Source organism: Taudactylus pleione, unplaced genomic scaffold (genome assembly GCF_031769625.1).
Source record: "Taudactylus pleione unplaced genomic scaffold, aTauple2 ptg000055l, whole genome shotgun sequence".
NCBI lineage: Eukaryota > Metazoa > Chordata > Amphibia > Anura > Myobatrachidae > Taudactylus > Taudactylus pleione.
In genome coordinates this window covers 4,343,396-4,363,816 of record NW_028284457.1, presented here as the reverse complement: position 1 = coordinate 4,363,816, position 20,421 = coordinate 4,343,396, and the positions used below count along the sequence as shown (strand labels likewise).

The following is a 20,421-nucleotide window of genomic DNA, read 5'->3' as shown; positions in this document are numbered from 1 at the left end:
CTGATTGATTCATCTGCATGAGTCAGTGCACACCCTGGGACCCAGCTCTAGGCGCGACTCTGAGTAAGTCAAAGCTCCGCCCCCCACAGTCCTGCACTGCTGACTCCCGACTCGAGTCAGTGAAGGCACCCGCGGAATGGGCACACTGACAGGATCACATAAATGATGACTCTCCCGAGACCCGACTCCCAGAGCTGCCTCAGACTACAGTAATAACACAATACAGTCTGTAACCTCTGCCTCCTGGCTCCCTCTGACTGTGTAACTGTGAGAGGCTAGAGAAGTAACTGTCTCGACACCCCAAACTTTCAGTGACTCGAATCATTCGAACATCTAAATGATTCGAGTCATTTAGGGGTATTCAATATGGGTGCGATAACATCGTTTTTTGAGATAATATCGCACTTTTTAAAGTTTTTGCGTTAATATCACTTGTTTTACCTTTACACCGTATTCAATTTGAAAGACTTATCGCAGTTTTGAAAAGTCTTTGATAAAAAACGGTGATAACTTTTCACCATTGAATAGGTGTCGAAAAAAAGTGCAGAATTGGGGTTTAGGGGTGCAGGCTTAAAAAAAATAGCCTGCACCCCTGAGATTGACATTTAAAAAAGAACTGTGTCAAAAAAAGTAAAAAAAAAAATAGGGACACCCCAAAAAATTATTTTAAAAATTGGGGTGCAAAAAAAAAATGGGAAAAAATTGTTAAACAATAGGGAAATAGGTTCAGGGCTATTCTGCATGTATGCGGCAGGTGTTTTCTATAATAGAATTATAGCGGCAGGTGCACAAATGCAGAATTTTAAAAAAATTACTTTAGGTTAGGGACACCAAAATATGCTAGTACCCATTTTCATGTACCCCAAATTTGATGGGACCACTTAAAAAAATGAAAAAAATAACCTAAGTGCTCTTCTGCATCACTTCTTCAATGTCGGGAAAAAACACCTGCTGTGGCTATTTAAAGCCCCGACTTTCAATTAAAGGCTAAAACGGGGGTACCCATAGTGTTCCCCCATGTTTTTACAACTTTAGGGGGGTCTTACAATTATTTTAAGGAAAAATTCGTAACTTTACGCAAATCCAACTTCGGAGTTTCCCGTTTTAGTTAATTTGATATTGAATACGGGGATAAGCTGGAGCGCGCACCATACCTTTACGCAGAAAAAAACTCAGATATGAAACGTTAACTTCGCCAGGGAAGTTAACCTTTCATATTGAATACCCCTCAATGTGTCGAGACATTCACTCACTAGCCATCTCTAGTCCTGACTCCTGACTGAGTGTGCTGTCTGTGCCAGTGTGATTCTGCCAGGAGCCGGCTAGGGTGTGTGACCAGTTTCAGGTCAATATCTGCGGCAGTGTGGGAGCCCCTGGATGACTATAATCCGGCTCTGGAAATACTATTTTTCAAGTTACATCTTACATGCCCAGAGGTGGGTAAGGAACTATGTGGCCTATTTATCAATTAAGAATTGCAGGATATCCTCGGAAACATTTTTTTTTGGGGTGGTACATGCAAACATTCCGTATCCCTAAGATGTATGTATGGGGGACTGAAGCAGATATCGGAGTTCTCTGCTGCAGTCCTCGACAAAAGCAGCCCCCATAGGTTTATATTGCCAAATTGAAACTGCTTATTGACGAATTTACCAGTAGGATCACTCCCCAGCAATGGCTGCCCGCACATGCATGATTAGCAGACCGCACTTGTGCTGCAGTGCACCAGGATCCCGAATGAAGAAGTGAAGTAGTTACATTAGTGATCACTTCTGACACATCACAAGGAAGGGGTCCTTTCAGAGCTCTTGTCCAGGCATGTGTTTAATGGTACATCCGGGCAATCCATAATTTTTTATTGCCACAATAATTAATAAATAAATCCCTATAACTATAGAAGGGTTTCTATTGGAAAGAAAAATAAACTCATATATCATTCCCTCGGGCCTGTGAGCTAAATATGTGCAATTGAAAAAAAATAGACTCTAGCAGATTTTAATAGGTATACTAGAATCCATTGTAGAGTTTATCTGAAGAGAATAGTATCCTGTCAGTATTTATTGTTGCCTTAGTCAATCTACTCCCTTCCAAAGAGAAGTACCAGACTTAATGACTCTCTCTCTACTCTCTGCAAGTCTAGAAGAAGATATGAACTCCCGCTTGTTTTCCAGAGAGAACATCACTTTGAATAAATGTGACAGTTGAGCTCTAGCAGAAATACCACAGTGAGCTCAAACAGAAACTACAGCGTTATGTGTAACATACGGTAATTACTTGCGACAGTGAATAATTCACCATTTTTATCCCAACAAAAATCAATATTTGTATGGAATGTGGATTTGTTGTGGAATACACAGCCCAACGAAGACCATATTGATCCTTCCTGGGAACGTTACTGAAGTGATGGATCCACTAATCGAGGGGCATAAATGCGACAATAATACAATTAAACCTTCAAATGCATTTATGCAGTCTGTATTTAAAATGAATATTAGTTCCAACTGCTTCGGAGACACTACTGTCAGGAGAAGTTTAAGGAAATGAGATCAATAAATAAGACATTTTAGCAGGGGAAATGAACATTTGTTTTTCCTGCTGGATTTTGAATCTTTGCAGATAGGAAAATAATAGCTCACACAGGCATAATTTACATGCTGTGCAATTAGACAAACTATGAAGGAAACCATAGCTAATTCCAGGGTATGGAAAAATTAGTCCCAGTCTGTGTTTTTTTTATAAACTATAACAATGAACAAATAGCACAAGATTGTTATATTGTCTCTAAACAACCAATTACTGTACTGTAGAACAGCCAGCCACATATTTGAAATGCACTGTGTCCAAAAACTTTTCTGTCTGTTAAGGTGGAAAAAATTGAGAGCATCAGCTGTTGTTTATGGCTTATACTTATTACTATGTTGCTCAGACTATAACTGTATGAGGACAGTGCTATAACAGGACTATTGTAGAGAATACTTATTAGTGTTATCATTTACCAACTCGACTTGTTGAATAATACTGGTATGTGTATATGATGTGTGCATGTATATGATGTGTGCATGTATATATGTGTGTATGTATATAGAATTCCCCTACAGTCAGCTACTACCAGAAAAAAAATCACTAAATAAAACTGCTTGTCAACTATTAGTAACATTCAGTCTCAGTTGCATATATTAGAAAATGTATAAGCCAATGTCCCAATTATAGGCAAGTATGGCTGCTACTATTAGGACTGCCCAAATTCTAAACAGTGAGAGTACCCACAAAGGGTCATACTGTGACTATTCATGTATTTTTATATTGGCAGCAAAACTTACCAGATACCCCCAAAGGCCTCCAATAGTCATCCTTGCACTATTGGTGATAACAGCTGAATGCTTTGAGGTCTGTGTTTTTTTCCATTTTTATATAACCTGTTTCAAGCATCTGATGCTATCTATACATTGTTTGAACAATTTGATATATATATATATATATATATATATATATATACTGTATGTACATATATAATCCAAGCACAGAGTGCTACGGCAGCCGATGGATTGCATCAGTAATAGGCGCTCTCTCCGGCTTCCGGCTTGCTGGAATTGCACATGGGTTGTGGGATATCTTAGGTGAGTTATTTTAATGTAAGTTTATATCCTGATGATGATGGAATAAATCTATTGAAACGTTGGCATAAGTTCTGCCTATATTACTCTTCATTACGCGAGTGCCTCCGTGCCTGTAGTGTACGTATTTGAATAGTTTGCTTGGGGTTGTATCGGAGGGCACCAAAGACATTTTATACTGGCTTATATGTGAGAGCCGCCCAATTGGATTTGTTAGATATATGTATATATATATATATATATATATATATATACACAGTATATATATATATATATATATATATATATATATAGCATGGCCAAATGTCAAAGTATATGAACACCCAAACATCACACCCATATCTCATTCCAAAGCCATGGGCAGTAGTATGTATGGTGCTTTCCCCCTCCCTTTGCTGCTAGATCAGCCTCCTCTTCTGGCAAGGCTTTCTACTACACTCTGGAACATGGTTCCAGGGATTCATTTCCATTCAGCATCAGTAGCATTGATGAAGTCAGACACTGAGGTTGAGCAACAAGCCTTGGCTCATAGTAGCTGTTTCAAATTCATCCCATAAGTGTTCAGTGGGGTTACTGCTCTGTGCAGGCCAGTCAATTTCTCTCATGCTAAACTCAACAAACTAATTTTTCTTGGTGCACATGGACACTGTTATGCTAAAACAGGAAGAGCCTTCCCCAAACCATTTCCACAATGTTGGAATCTACAATGTTATTGTTTGCTGTAGGAGTAAGATTTTTCATCTCAGGAACAAAGAGGCCCTGGTCAAAACATGAGAAACAGTTCCAGACAATGAATCCTCGTCCTCCTCCAAACTTTATAGCTGTCAGACAGTAATCTTTCTCCTGGAATCCACCAAACCAAGATTCGTCCACCAGGCTGCCATATGGTAAGTGAAGTGTAATTTGTCACTCAAGAAGGCATATATCCACTGCTCCAGAGTCCACTAACAGTTTGCTTTACATCACTCCAGTCAACCTTTGGCATTGCGCTTTTGTGCGGCTGCTTGTCCATAAAAACCCAATCCACTAAGCTCCTGGTGAAAGGTATTTGTGCTAATGGTACATCCGGGCAATCCATAATTTTTTATTGCCACAATAATTAATAAATATAACCCAGCAGTGAGTGAGGACAGACAATTATATACACTCTTCATTACACACTTCATTACTTGGCTCTGGCAGTCGTGTTCAGTGGCATGTGTGGCAGACCATTCAGGAAACGAATTAAACAAACTAACTTGTAAAGGTGTCATCCTATCACAATGCTACATTAAAAGTCACTGAGCGCTTCAATGTGACCCTTTCTAATGTTTGACTATGGAGATTTTAAGGGGTATATTTACTAAAGTGAGAGTTTTTAGAAGTGGCGATGTTGCCCATAGCAACCAACCAGATTCTAGCTATTATCTTCTAGAAGGTGCTAGTGAAATGTTAAGTAGAATGTGATTGGTTGCTATTCGCAACATCTCCATTTCTAAAAACTCTCACTTTAGTAAATATACCCCTGAGACTGTATGATTGCTCTTATGAACCTGCTAGCAATAGGTGTGGCTGAAATGTCCAAATACACTAATAAGAAAGGAACTTTCTTCAAAATTCATTACACCTCTCAAAGGTGCTTATTAATGGTCTTGAACTCACAAAAAAGTATCTAGACACTTATATAGACAACCCAATGTGCTAATCTAACACATTCTGTATACACCTTTATCCAGGACAATGGAGAAATAACTATCATTGGGTTTTCCTTAATATCTCTAAATTCAGTAACACAGTTTATATAAAAGGTATTACAGATTACACCACTTAAACAATGTCAATACACATATAACCCTGCATAAAATGGGCACTTTAATCTGAAGACTACAATGTGTGCAATCTGCTGAAATCTATTGTAGATGATCTCTTTTTAGCCTATTCAGGAACCCAGTAAATATGAAATGCTGAATTTATTATATAAAAGTGACAAAACTAATGACAGCACCCAGAAATAGAGAGATGAGAAAGAAATAAAGACAGAGGGAAAGCGAAGCAACTTGTTAGCTTCAGACAAAGCTATAAAGCATGACAAATCAATCTTCTCAGCAGTGATGGATCATAGAGCAGGATTATACATCTCTGACTTGTATATAGGAAACCATTAAAATATTACCATTATACTCAGACACTAAGGAGCTGGAAGCCCCTAAGGCTAAGAATGTCAATATTCAGCTGTGTTTTTTCATTACGGAATTCTGTTACAGAGTTTTATAAGAGAATGATGGTAATAGGAATCTCTCCTGAGCTTATGTCATGTAAATGCATTCAATGAAACAAGCAAATCTAGAAAATACATCTAAAATATAATATCCTATTTCCATAAATGGTGATCCCTATATGTGTTATATTGCATTTACTGAATTATAGTGTATAACAATTGCCGCAAGGAGAAAAGCTAGCAGATACGAAAGGAAAGTGAGAGATGGAGATTTTAACAATCTGGCTTTTTAAAAAAAATCTAGGTAAAAAATATAGTTTATTAAATAATAATAGTTTATTAAAGAGATAGCTACATCCATTTTTATAACACTAGAAAGCAGCTATGCACTGCACTGATCTTTGATAATAGAAACCACATTGTATGAGCAAGGATATTATGTATACTTAGTGAAGAACAGGTGTTTTACTGCTTCCAAATACCAATCTTTCAATCAAATCATACACATATAGGGCCGTATTCAATTAGAAGCGAAAAGGCGTTTTCACTTGGTTTTTGCCGATAATTTTGCATTATTTTTTTTTACTCCGTATTCAATTCCATCCCGTTTTCGCCTATGCGGAAAGTCAATACACTGAAATAGGCAATACTTTTTCTCCACAGAATAGCAGGAGAAAAAAAGTGCAAAATCTCTATTTAGGGGTGCAGATGTTGGGAAACCACTGAGAACCCTTGGTTCACCCCCCCCCAAAGGACCCAAAAAAGGGGAAAAAACATAGGAACACCACAAATTTGGGGCGAAAATGAAAAAAGTGGGCGGACAACTTAAAAAAACTAGTGAAATAAGCTTCTGGGGGTGCTCTAAGAAGGGGCCAAGTATTTTTGGGATTGCAGGTGCTTGTAAGCAGGAGGAATTTCACTTTTACTAAAACATCACTTTACAGACATTAAAATATGCTAGCACCCATTTTCAGGTACCCCAAATTTGACAGGACTACTTATTTTCACCAAAAAATATTGCTTAATGCCATTCTTCACCACTTGTGCAAAGACGCTAATAAGAAGCTATTGAAACAACTTAAGTACCCCAAAAAGTTTTATTAGGACTATTTGGGCACATCTACATTGTTCCCCAATGTTAGAGCATCTTTTTAGGGGGTTCAGACAGCACTTTCCACTTGTTCTGAATTTGGCGCTTGACGTTTTCGAGTGTTTTTGAATTGAAAACGGCAAAGAGCGGAGACACGCATGATAAGTTTCTGCGTCCAATACATGCAATGTTGGCGGAAAGTCCGGCAGGCAAAACTTTTCCGTGGATGCGAAACTAATTGAATACGGCCCACAGCTGTAAAAGGTTTCTTAAACAGATCACAGGTGCCTGCATGTATCGTATGTCCGCCAGCTGCCATACAATATATGTGGAGGACGACCATCTCTATCAAACAGAACTAAAGGCGGGTATCCACTAGACGATTAAAAGGAGCGATTCAATGATAACAATATCGTTATCATTCAATCGTTAATTAATCGTTCACAAATCAAGCGTGAAAATGTCTAAAACGACCAGCGATGCGCGCTCCTACTGGTCGTTTTTGACATCATTCATCGCCTGAACATGCTCGTCAATCAGCAGATAATGACAGATTGCCCATGTTCAGGGATGAGGGAGGGTGCCTACACTGAACAACATATCGTTCTGTGTAGGCACTGCAGGGGAAGAGGAACGACTGTACGATTATAATGTTGTACAATCTTTTACAACTATTATAGGGTAGGTGCAAGTACTCACTGATGATGATTAGTAGCAAGCCAAGTGCATATGCTACAGACACATATGTAGATCATACTTACCTACTATCTCTTAACCCTCCCTGGGAGAAGCTTGGAGAGTAGAAGCAGTTGGGTGGCGATGGGGGCGAGACCAGATGGTTTGCATAATTATGCCCCACCCCTTGTGGTAAAAATGCAGTGATTACCGCTTATTTAAATAGGGGGCGGGGCCAAATTACATGATTCTTATAGAATCGTACTGCCGTTCCCAGAGAAAATTTGCCCCATCCTGCCCATTTCACTATGAAGGGACCAGGATGCGGGAGAACTGAATACTCTTCCAGGGGTGCGGGGGGTGATCAGAAAAATATGGAGCCTCCCGCAGATCTTGGGAGAGAGGTAAGATTGTTTATGTGCCTGTTTCTATCCCACGGTGGACAAATTAATTACAATCAATAATTCATATACATCTCATACAGTATGTTATACACCTGCATTTAGTGGAGAAAGTATTACTGGATATTGCTGGAAATGAAATGTTCATGATTATCTTTTTATCCTGTGCAGCCATGTAAAGCCAAGAATACATACATACATATACATACTGTACTTTACTGAGATTGGAATGAAAGAAAACTACACTAGTAAAATGCACAGAGCAACCACAAATACACATAAGGATTTCAAGATAGAAAAACCAAAAATCCAGAGATTAACACGGATCTATGGGATTAGCAAGAACAAACAAAGCATGCAGCTAGTATTTATCAGTTATGCAGACTTGTTCTTACTTTGCATACATAATCCATCAGTGCAATTCTTGGACTGCAGAACGGGACCCTCACAGTCTTTCCCCCCATTTCGTGGTGGGGGGTTTGTACAGTCCCGGCGGCGCCAGTGTGTGCACTCGGTCCCACAAGTTGACCACTTGCTCCACCCTGTCCATTCACCATCCTCTAAGAAGGGTTAAAGCATTGCAGAATAGTTTAGATGGGAAATACAAATGTATTCTTGACATAAGGTAGAAAGTTAAATTTATTTAAACTCTGCAATTTAATTAAGTAGTAATAATGTACAGTTTTAATAATATTTTTATATGATATCTACTGTATATTGAGGTCACTCTGTAGGCTTCCGGATCTGTATTCAGCTACCAGCTTTGGCTAAATATTGGTAATGTGCATCAAAGAAAACAGCACAATCTGCCATCTTATAACAAGGCAATGTCTCCATAGGGAAGCTACAATCATTTCATTGTTTTTGTACATTTCAGCATAGTATCTCCCATCAATTAATTACTTATAAAAAAGAAACAATAATATTAAGAGATTAAACAAAATTCATCCTTGAAATAATTAAAAAAGATAATGTGAGATACTGTTTGGCCATGATATGGTGACAAGTTGCTCTGGCAGGCCTGTGATATTACCTGGACAGAGCGTGGTGCAGCTTATCTTCTGAACACTTTGCCCATCACAGACAGATCCTCCGTTGAGTGGCGCAGGATTCGTACACATTCTTGTACGCTTCTGGAAACCTTTCCCACATCGATTACTGCACGCAGACCACTCAGTCCACGTGGACCAACCGCCATTCACTAGAAACAGCCAGCAAAAAGATGTTATTAAAGACTAATCAGTATAATTCGGTATCAAAATATTTGGTCATAAGCAGCTTACAAGCAAAAGAGGTGTATCTTATATTTTATTATAGCACAAGTGCTCCAGGTATATCAATGTGTAATTTTAAAAAAAGAAATCACTGTCTTCAAAATGTGTGAATTAGTTGAGTTAGCGCATTTTAAAAAAAAAATTAGAGGGGGGGGTCAATGTTCTTTTAGTGCAATATAAGTTCTACCTTTCGGAGAGTGGAGGCCCGGGAGCTTGGAGCAGCATCTCGGGGCAAACCCCAAGTGTTATGGTGACCAGTGATGCAGTGTTCTGCCTTGCTTTGGGCGGTATATGGGTGCCCATGCAAAATTTGTCAATGCAGCCCACAAATGTCTAGTTACATCCCTGGTTGTACACAAAAAATTACTGCATATAGAAATACTGCTCTAGAATGGTGCACATGTCACAGGAGTGCATATGTACAAAAAAAATACTAACACATCCAGTAAAACATTTACTATAGTGACGATTTATCAAAATATTTTGGTTAGTGGAATTACTTATAGTTACATTTGTATTTTGACACTAAATAGCCACCACAGTGTGAACAAAAAATATGAATATGTTCTGATGGTGGGAGCTTGGTGATTCAGCAACATTCACAACAAAATGCGGGCATCATGCACTTTGGTGTCTCACAATACGCACTGCAGATGCAATAAGGTATGGAGAGGTTGTACGTCAGAGATGCTACCTTGCTTGCGGGCAGCCACAGAGTTGAGGTGGTAAAAAACAGAATTCTGCCTGTACTTTTAAACGGAGGCCCATAGCATCTTCCAGGAGGACTTAACATATGACAGTGTATCTAGGTGCACTCCTACAAAACTCATTGCAATGTATAATGCAGTGGTTCCCAAACTATTTAGAATCACAGTGCCCTAGAGTATCAGCATTTTTCCATGGCACCCCTGGGGCAAAAGTTTATTATTGAGAAATTCATCAAAACTTAAATGAAGTAAATTGTGCTTATAAGTCACCCTTAGGTTCAGTCACTTGGTGGTTGACTGGGCTCCACTTTTTTTTGTCCACATATTTTTTGATTGACAGCAGCCAGCACTGGTTTTGCCTATCACACTGACTAAAAATAATTTTATTTGTACTGGACCACCAACCGAAGGCACTCCTGCAAGTGCCCTGCGGCACCCCAAGGTGCCACAGCACCCAGTTTGGGAACTACTGGTATAATGTGTACAGACGCATGTAATACAGACAGCACCAAAGTCACTTTGTACTAAAGTGGTAGTAGGATGGAATAGAGATGAGTGGCTTGGATATGATTTGGTTTGCCCTGCGATGTTTGGATCTGAAAACAAGACCAAATGTAATCTCCTGGAAACCTTGTATGTTTTGGATCACATTTAAATTTATACGGGGGCATTGACCTGTTTTTTTGCAAGTCCATTAGTAATAGGCACCAGACAGACCAATTAATTTAATGTTCAGATTGGGTGCATGTGGTTAGGCCGCCCAGAGATCTGCTCATACCCTCATGAGGTGGTGAGCAGAAATATCGAAGTCTGGCTTTTGGGCGCTCTAACCTGGACTTTAGGTGATCGACAGCTAAACCCAGTACATGTGGGTGCCAAAAGGCACGACAAGCAATAGGAGCCCGTGACACTTAAGTCCGATTGGAGTAACAATTGAATTGCTCTGTCGGGCTCCCATTACTTATGGGTACACAAAAAACAATTGATGTCATCCAGAACCCATAAGATCTGAGCTTTTCTTATATAAAAATGGATAAAAGTGCTATGAGATGTAACAAATGATAAATGGTAATTTATTCTCAATAAAAAATGAAAACTAGCAATGTATCACAATAGATGAATAAATACACGTGATATATAATGAATTGAACACTGCTAGCATCAATAAAACATGTACATGTATTAAGGTTCAATAAAGCACAAAATATTAAATATTGTATTGATGTTATAATAAATTATTAATGCACCACTATCTGTGAAACAAGGTATAGTATTAGTCTCGAATAATAGAGGTAAAACCAGTGAAAATGATCCTGGTACAAGTATATTAGAGGTGGTATTGTGCAGCTCCCGGTTGAGACTACACTTGAAAACAGAAGGCAGTGTCCGGAATGCCGTTCTGATGTGCCTTCTCGTTGTACAATGGATGTTCTAACCTCCTACCAATGTAGGAGAATGTGTAAAATGCGGTGGAAGGAAGGTTCAATCGGGAATAACCACTGGTGTGGACCGCTCAATAGAGATCTGAGGACTGGTCCGTGCTACATCCTGTAAGCAATGGCACTTGTTGTTATCTTCTGCTGTCAGCTAACGGAGCTCCGTATGTCTCTGAGGAAACAGCCGGACGTAAAAGGGCTGAGAAACGCGTTAGACAACTTTTGTTTCACATCCATTTCATGGACTTTACACGAGTGCCATACAGACTTTATTAAGACCACCTATCATGGCGGCTCTGAACCACTTACTGCCAACTATCTGACGGAGGTCGGAGTTTATCAGCACGGCTTCTCCATTACGGCCGCTCACCAGCTGACACTGGGTTCACCATTCTTCCTGGCTCTCCTGCATACGGAGCTCCAGATAACAGCAGAGGATAACAACAGGTGCCATTGCTTACAGGACGTATCACGGACCAGTCCTGAGACCTCTATTGAGCGGCTTCACACCAGTGGTTATTCCCGATTGAACCTTCCTTTCCAACGCATTTTACACATTCTCCTACATTGGTAGGAGGTTAGAACATCCATTGTACAACGAGAAGGCACATCAGAACGGCATTCCGGACACTGCCTTCTGCTTTCAAGTGAAGTCTCAACCGGGAGCTACAACTTTAAGGTCAGCCTGTATTGTGCACAATACCACCTCTAATATACTTGTACCAGGATTATTTTCACTGGTTTTACCTCTATTATTCGAGACTAATACTATACCTCATTTCACAGATAGAGGTGCATTAATAATTTATTATAACATCAATACAATATATAATATTTTGTGCTTTATTGAACCTTAATACATGTACATGTTTTATTGATGCTAACAGTGTTCAATTCATTATATATCACGTGTATTTATTCATCTATTGTGACACACTGCTAGTTTTAATTTTTCATTGAGAATAAATTACCATTTATCATTTGTTACATCTCATTGCGCTTTCTTCCATTTCTGTATTTTTTGGGTTTCCCACCTGAGTGGCTAGTCACCACTCATAGAGAGCAGAAGGTAGATTAACAATACTTCACATTAATCCTTTTAACCACAGCGCCTTTCATTGTTGATATTTTTATTATATAATATTATATTTTGCTTCCTTTTCAGATTTTAGCTTGGCGAGCTGAATGGAGACAAATCCGAGCTGCTCAACTCTACAGTAAAGTCACATTTTTGATATTTTCACATTGAGCATTTTAGTTGACCACAGATACGGGTTATGGGTATTATTGCTTATGTAGCACCACCAATTATGCACCGTTGTATAGAGAATATACGTTGTTCATAAGTCTCACTCACAATCTGAATTCCCTATCTGACTCTCAGTTACATTATAGTCAACAGCTAAATCACTTATCAATAATAGCCTGCCGGAATTACATGATTAATCTTTTTTTTTTACAGCACAAAACTTTAAGCCATGTGCAATATACACAGTAAGTTATTCCTGGCAGAAAGGAACGCAATAATAAAATACCAAAAGTATAACTATTTTAATATATGACAATAGTAATCTAAACAAAACAAATAACATGCCAAACAAATCCTTAATAAAATAAGACCAATGTCAAAGGGAATTACCCGTCGCCTAGACAGAGTCTTCCGAGTGTATACTGGGGAATTGTGACGACTAATTACAGCTTTAAATTGATCTCCAGTGTATATTATCTGAGACTGCTCTATAGCATTATAGAGCAGTCTCAGGTAATATACAATGGGGATGCTACTATTACTCCCACTAAACAAAAGTTAGGGGTCTATTTACTGAGCAGTGTTAGGAGACAGAGTGAAAAGTGATAAGAAAGTTATAAGGTGCCAGCCAATCAGCTCCCAACTGTCATGTCACAGGCTCTGTTTGAAAAATTACAGTTGGGAGCTGAATCAGGGCGGCCTCTTTTTTTTTTTACCTGGCCTACTGGCCGCTCGCTAAGCTGTGGGTGGTGACCCACAGCTTTTGCGAGCGGCCAGGTGATGGTCGCAACCATCGCGACCATTGCAACCATCGGGCTTGTGACAAGACCCTTGTGGTAGGGTCTCGTTCCCACAGCCCCAGTGAGCTTCCTGCTCTAATAGAGCAGGAAGCTCACTACTAACATCATAAGTGATGTCAGTAGGGCGCCCACTAACGGCAGGCGTTCCTTCAGGAACGCCTCCATTTGTCCAGCCACCCCCCCTCCCCGCCTACAAAATGGGGCGAGCTGTCGATCAACATCGACAGCCGCCCCGTTTGTAGCGAGCCTCGGAGCGAGTGAATTTCTCACTCGCTATGAGGCTTGCGCACACGTGCGGCAAGAACGGCACTTGCGCAGTGCCCCACCATCGACCTGCTTGCAAGCGCATAGCGCTTGCGAGCTGTTCTGAATCAGGCCCACAGCTCAAAAAAAGGCTTTATTATGTGCATACTTGCCGACAACGGGAGGCATGTCGCTGCAAATGGGGCGTGTCCCGACAATATGCATCATTGGGGGCGGCGCAAGGACGTGACAGCTCGGTGGCATCACCATGGCCCCATCCGCTCTTCACAATTCCGATATTAATGGCATTGTGAAGTGGGGGGCGGGGCCACAATGATGCAATTCAGGATGGGTCGTCGGGGCTCCCTGCCGAATCGGGAGGGTAGGCAAGTATGATTATGTGGTACATGTATTGGAAATTAGAAACTTGCAGATAGGAGTTACAAATGTGTTTTTAAATGTATTTTACACATGCATAAAAACAATGAAAAATCACATTACATACAGTTTTGTGTGCCCCAAAATAATCTAGAACTTTTAGTTTGGTGAGAAACACTTGCTTACTATAATTTTTGCACTGTTAATAAAAAGGAAACAAATCAGCCTTGTGACACCTTTTAAGAACCTCAGATACTTTGCTTATGAAAAAAATGGTTATCGCGGCACACGCATGGTAATTCTGCACTGCTCAACTTGGGGGGAAGTACATGAAAAAGTAGATAAATCACTCTGAACCCCAGAATAGTAGTAAAGCCTTCTATACTCTTATCCTATGTTATTTACCACTATTCTGGGGTTCAGAGTGATTTTTCTACTTTTTCATGTACTTTCCCCCAAGTTGAGCAGTGCAGAATTACCATGCGTGTGCCGCAATAACCATTTTTTTCATTGAATCACAAGGGTCGTGGGAGTGTGCATACTTAAAATAGTTTGCAATATGCGGGCCAAGTCAACTGAAGTCCCCCTATTGTGTGTGTTATAGGGTCTTACCCCTATGTAGGAGCTAGACTAAATATATATATATATATATATATATATATATATATATAAATGTCATATTTATTATTTATAGCCAGTTATTTATATAGCACACACTGCGGTACACATATTTTTCAGCACTTTACTTAGGATATTTACCCATTTACATCACTCGCTGCCCCAATGGAGTTTACAATCTATATTCCCTACCACATGAGCACACACAATCAGCTTAATTTTTGTCAAGAGCTTATTTACCTGCCAGTATATTTTTGGATTGTGGGAGGAAATTGGATTACCAAGAGGAAACCCACGCAAGCACGGTGAGAATATACAAACTCCACACAGTTAGGTTCGTGGTGGGAATTCACCCAGGACCTCAGTGCTGTGAGGCAGTAATGCTAACCATTACACCATCCACACTGTCTGGGATTTTTATATATATATATATATATATATATATATATATAATTGATATATATGAAATTTGGTGGATACTTTTTTGTGCCTGGAAATTTTAATTGTTTTGTTGTCCAATTAACTTAACAATATGTTTTTGGAGTGTGGAAGGAAACCTACGTAAACTCCACAAAGATGTCGGAAATTAAACTCCTGACCCCAGTGCTGTATGGCAGCAATGCTATCCACCATGCCACTTTACTGCCCGTTCTTATGGTCAAGGTGTGCAATTGCCATTATTTGTGCAAAATGAAATGTGCTATGCACTCCCACAATCTTTGTGGTTCATAAATGACCATTAACAGAGAAATTACAATAACTTTTATTTACTGGTGACATGTTGAGCTAGATATTTATAACAGCCCATTCCATATTTCTTGCCTACATTAAGTCCAGACACTTGTAATTCCTAACTAAATGCATCAATGCCTCACCATAAACAATTACTGTCGCTGTTGTGCTTCTTCTTTTGGCCACAATGTTTTTGGCAACGCATGTATAATTGGCAGTGTCTGAAAGCCGTGCTTGCTTGATGATGAGGTTATGATCAATTGTGATGTAAAAATTCCGATCTTCAACAGGATCAATGATATCCTCATTTTTCAGCCATTCCACCTATAAAAGAATGCATTTGAATATATTATTGTCTACTTGGCGTTTACATCAAATCTTATCTCCATAAATGAAGCAGTTTTATTGCACATTTTTCACTTTGCAAGAATACGAGTATTATATTTTGGAAACAATTTAACAATCACTGTGCATGTAATTGCAAAGCTGAACAGCTCTCTGCTCGTAAGATGGCTAAGAGTGCACTGGTGAGCAGAAATGCAGAAATGACTTCTTCAATTGTGTCAGAAGCCATTAATAATAACCCAATGTCCTGAAGCAGATTGATACTAGCAGCACAAATAAAGGCATAACAAATAGATGCAGAACTCTTGTGTCATAAATAAATATCTATTCCTTCCGCAAATTGGTTCATTTTATGTATTATCTGCAGAACTGTGTGACAGATCACCTGCTATCTGCAAAGGTTCTATTTATGTAAATTGCTGCCTAAATAGAATGTTTTAGTATTAGCAATATATGAAACTATTAGTTTTAAGTGCAAAGAGAAATAAAAACAAGAAGCAAGCAGGATGTTACTTGTCTAATGAGAACATTCATTCAGCCTTTATTTTTCTTCTACTTCACATGAGTTTTATGCTACAGTACATGTCTATTGCCTACACCTACACAAACTTCAAAGGGATATCACACTGCAGAAATAAGTTAAGCTTAACTATATGACTGTATAAGAGAAATTTCGTAACAAATGCAATCTGGACTTGTACTGTACTAAAAATGATCAGTGGCGAAAAATCCATATATTGCCAAGCTGTTTCATGATATGTAGTGTGAAGTTGTGAGCCTATTTTGCACACAATTATACATGTAGTTGACCTCAGTGTGACAAGATGGCCCTGGAAGGCCCTGGCAGAGGGCAAAAATTTATATTTTTATTACAATTAAAGGGACCCCCTCCCGGACCCATCCAGCCCCTGCCCCCTCACTGCTCCGCCCCCCTCTGTCCACTACTTCATCTTCTAGGGATGGCTGGACCCAACTCATCCGCAAGGTATCTCAATAACTTCCAGGTAATTCTCACTGTGCAACTCTATATGGGGTGGGTGGGGCAGAATGCAACATAAAGAGGGAGGTGTGGGAGGTAGTATGAAACAAAGAGATGGGGTGTAAGGGGCCGTATGTAATATAGAGATTGGGGTGTGCAGGCAGTATGGAACATATGGTACATGAAGGGTATTTCCATGCGTGAGGAACTGGGCCTGCAGCTTCCATTTTTCCATCTTTCCTGCCCCTCCTGTCAAAAGCTGGCTACACCACTGTCTCTTCCATCTAAGAAATACCTATTTCAGGTATGGAAAAAACCCAAAAAATGTCTGATTATTAAATCCTGAAAACAGTGAGACCACCCAGCAATTCTTTCCTCATGTCCTATAAATGACATTAGCACCCAGATTAATTAAAATAGTTTATAACCTAGATGATAAAGACCACAAATTTGCTCAGGTCTGCACACCTTGGTTGACCTACTGGACGCAACCATTGGTTCTTTGGATTAACTTAAATTATCCTGACTCCACTATACTCCCAGACTCCAGCTGACTCACATCTCCCTTCCTGCAGAGGTCATTTCATCCTTTTTAGAAGAGACATCCCTCTACAAAACACCTTTGTATACACACTTCATTCACCTAGTTGGCAATGTAACCCCCTCTCAGAGCTGTAGAAAGCAATGACGGGCCTGGGTGATGGGGGAGGTGTGGACAAATCATGGCGGTATTGCCACACCCAGGCAAAAGAAAAAAAATAAGGAAAACCTACTATATGCACCCTGAGAAATGGGACCTTCTTATTCCCAGCACAGCTGGCCCGGGCCTCTGCCAGGCCCCTTAAAACCAGGTCCGGGAATTAGCACCTGTTCCTCCTTTTCTTGGTGCCACTGCATCGCCTCTATCTCCCCAACCTACTTCATTAATCCGTCCGTTTCAATATTTTGCTTCATTTGTTACCATTAATGTCGCTATTAAAATTTCCATCCTGCATTCTCTAATGCTTCTGATTATGCACACCTATACGGAGTACCCTTTTTGCAAAATTAATAAAAGTTATTTTATTTTTTTTAAATAGGATTATTGGTTATATAAGAGCTCCTTCCCACCATTATATTAGAAAGTATTAATTATTATATTTTTAGAAAGCAGCATGACCTATTTACCATACGGTAATGCTCATTACCAGTACAGAGTTTATATTGGCAAAAGTACAGTACAATGCCTGAAAGCACATAGAAAAGTCATGAAAAAAGCATTCCTAAAACTCATCTAAAGTATGCAATAGATATCATGTGTTTCACCCATTTGCACATCACATTGGCAATAATGATTCTTTAATGTGCATTGATGTCTATTTTGTATAATGTTTGCTTATCAGACTGTATGGCAAATTATTTCTATTTACACCTTTGCAATTTCTAATCAACAATGCTATGCAAATTGTAATGTGAGTCATTGCAAAAACCAACTTGTTACAGTGTGTATGATTTACAATATAATGGCAAACATAATAAATAAGAGTGCTTTAAACAGGCCAGTTAGTCCCTATCACGAGGTAATGTGCATGAATTCTCAGGCAGCAGATATGAGATAAACACTTCCTGGCCCTCAGACTACTTTCTTGCCTTATTTAGTACCTCCATGGAGCCAACCACAATAAATTCAGTGATTGCAGTAGAAAGCACTACATAACTAAAGTAACTGCAGTACCGACAGGAGCGCACAACACTTATACCCAGACACTGTGACTAACATATGGAAGAGAGAAGGTAAAATGCATGGGAGGTTACTTCCTCCCCTGTACTTCTGACTTCTCTGTACTAGTACTGGGTAGGGATATAAGGAAGGGAAGATTATCTGGGAATGGGCCTCAGGCAGCACAGTAGGGAAGAATAGACATGGAATTTATATTATTTTTACATATTTTTCTAAAAATATACAATTTGTGTACAGTCATCCAATGGTCTACACACAGCAACAGTTCTCTTACTGTATCTATAACATCCCAGTTCTTGGAGAAACAAATCCTATAACAGGCATGAGCAACCCTTGGCACTAGTGCCACAAGGTGACACGTAAGCAGTGGCGTAACTAGGGCAGGGCGAGCAGGGCAAGTGCCCTGGGCACCGTGGGACCGTCGGGGCGGGTTGGCACCGCCAGCAATGGTACCGGTCCGCCCTAGGTAGCCAGTGTAGTGCCGACCGCAGTGAGTGCGGTCAGCGCTACACATTTACACAGGACCGGTGCTAGGCTTCCCAGTGCTGGTCCTGTGCTACACAGCTGAGCCCCTTCCCTCCCCCTGAGCGCTTGCCCAATAGCGCCAGGAGGAGGGTGGCAGGCGGGCTCATGCTGTGCATAACACACACACATCACCGCCAGTGCTGGCGGCGATGTGTGTGTTAAACAGCAGCCAATGAGAGTCAGATAGACTCTCATTGACTGCTGCAGCCGCAGCACCCACTGCAAGAGCCGGCTCCCTTCCGGCTCCTGCAGTGGGTAATGGGAGAAACGGAGCGTGGATTCAGGTAAATATTTTACTTTTATTTATTGTTTAATGTCAGTGTGTATTTGTCGGGGGGGGGGACACGGCACTTATACTGGGGGCATTGTATCGGGGGGGTTCTATTACTAAGGAGGGGACTACTACTGGCGGCACTGCATGGGGGGTACTATTACTAAGGATGGGGACTACTGGCGGCACTGCTTTGGGGGGGGCTATTACTAAGGAGGGGACTACTATTGGAGGCACTGCTTCGAGGGGGGGCTATTACTAAGGAGGGGACTACTACTGGCGGCACTGCTTCGAGGGGGCTATTACTAAGGAGGGGACTACTACTGGGGGCACTGCTTCGGGGGGGGGACCACTACTGGGGGGATACTATTGGAGGTACTGCATCGTGGGGGACCACTACTGGAGACTACTACAGGGGGCACTGCATCAAGGGGGACTCCTACTGGGGGCACTATATAAAGGGCACTGTATAGGGGGGACTACTACTTGGGGCACTGCTTTGGGGGGACCACTACTGGGGGCACTGCATCAAGGGGGACTCCTACTGGGGCACTAAATAAAGGGCACTGTATAGGGGGAACTACTACTGGGGTCACTGCATTGGGGGGGACCACTACTGGGGGCACTGCATCAAGGGGAACTCCTACTATGGCACTATATAAGGGGCTTACTACTGGGGGCACTGCACAGGGTGAACCACTACAGGAGGCACTGAAAAGGGAGAACCACTACAGGGGGCACTGCATAGGGGGGGTAACTACTGGGGGCACTGCATAAGGGGGTAACTACTGGGGGTCTGCATAAGGGGGACAACTACTGGGGGCACTGTATAAGGGGCACTACTGGGAGCCTGCATAAGGGGGGATCACTCCTGGGGGCACTGTATAAGGGGAACTAATGGCAGGCTGCATAAGGGGGACTACTACAGGGGGAACTGTGGAAGGGGCACTACTGGGGGTGTGCATAAGAGGGACCACTACTGGGGGCATTGTATACTGGGGGTACTATATAAGGGGCCTGCATAAGGGGGACCACTACTAGGGGCACTGCATAGGGAGGACTGTACAAGGGGCACTGCATTAAGGTGCAAATGGAAAGAAATGTTCCCAGTGACAAGAAAGGGGTGTGTGTCTTGTTGACACACCCCATTTTTCAGTGGCCATGCCC

The 20,421-nt window shown here is 40.8% G+C and overlaps 1 protein-coding gene across 1 annotated transcript in view; it reads right to left on the bottom strand.

The window, feature by feature from the left end:
* Nucleotides 1–20,421, bottom strand: part of UNC5C (unc-5 netrin receptor C) — a 379,402-nt gene that overhangs the window by 66,497 nt on the left and 292,484 nt on the right. Inside the window, exons 6-8 of the mRNA XM_088464462.1 lie at nt 15,558–15,738; nt 9,011–9,178; nt 8,373–8,537 (exon numbers count right to left, since the gene is read on the bottom strand). Of these exons, the coding sequence (XP_088320588.1) occupies nt 8,373–8,537; nt 9,011–9,178; nt 15,558–15,738 (514 nt within the window). The remainder of the gene's footprint in view (nt 1–8,372; nt 8,538–9,010; nt 9,179–15,557; nt 15,739–20,421) is intronic.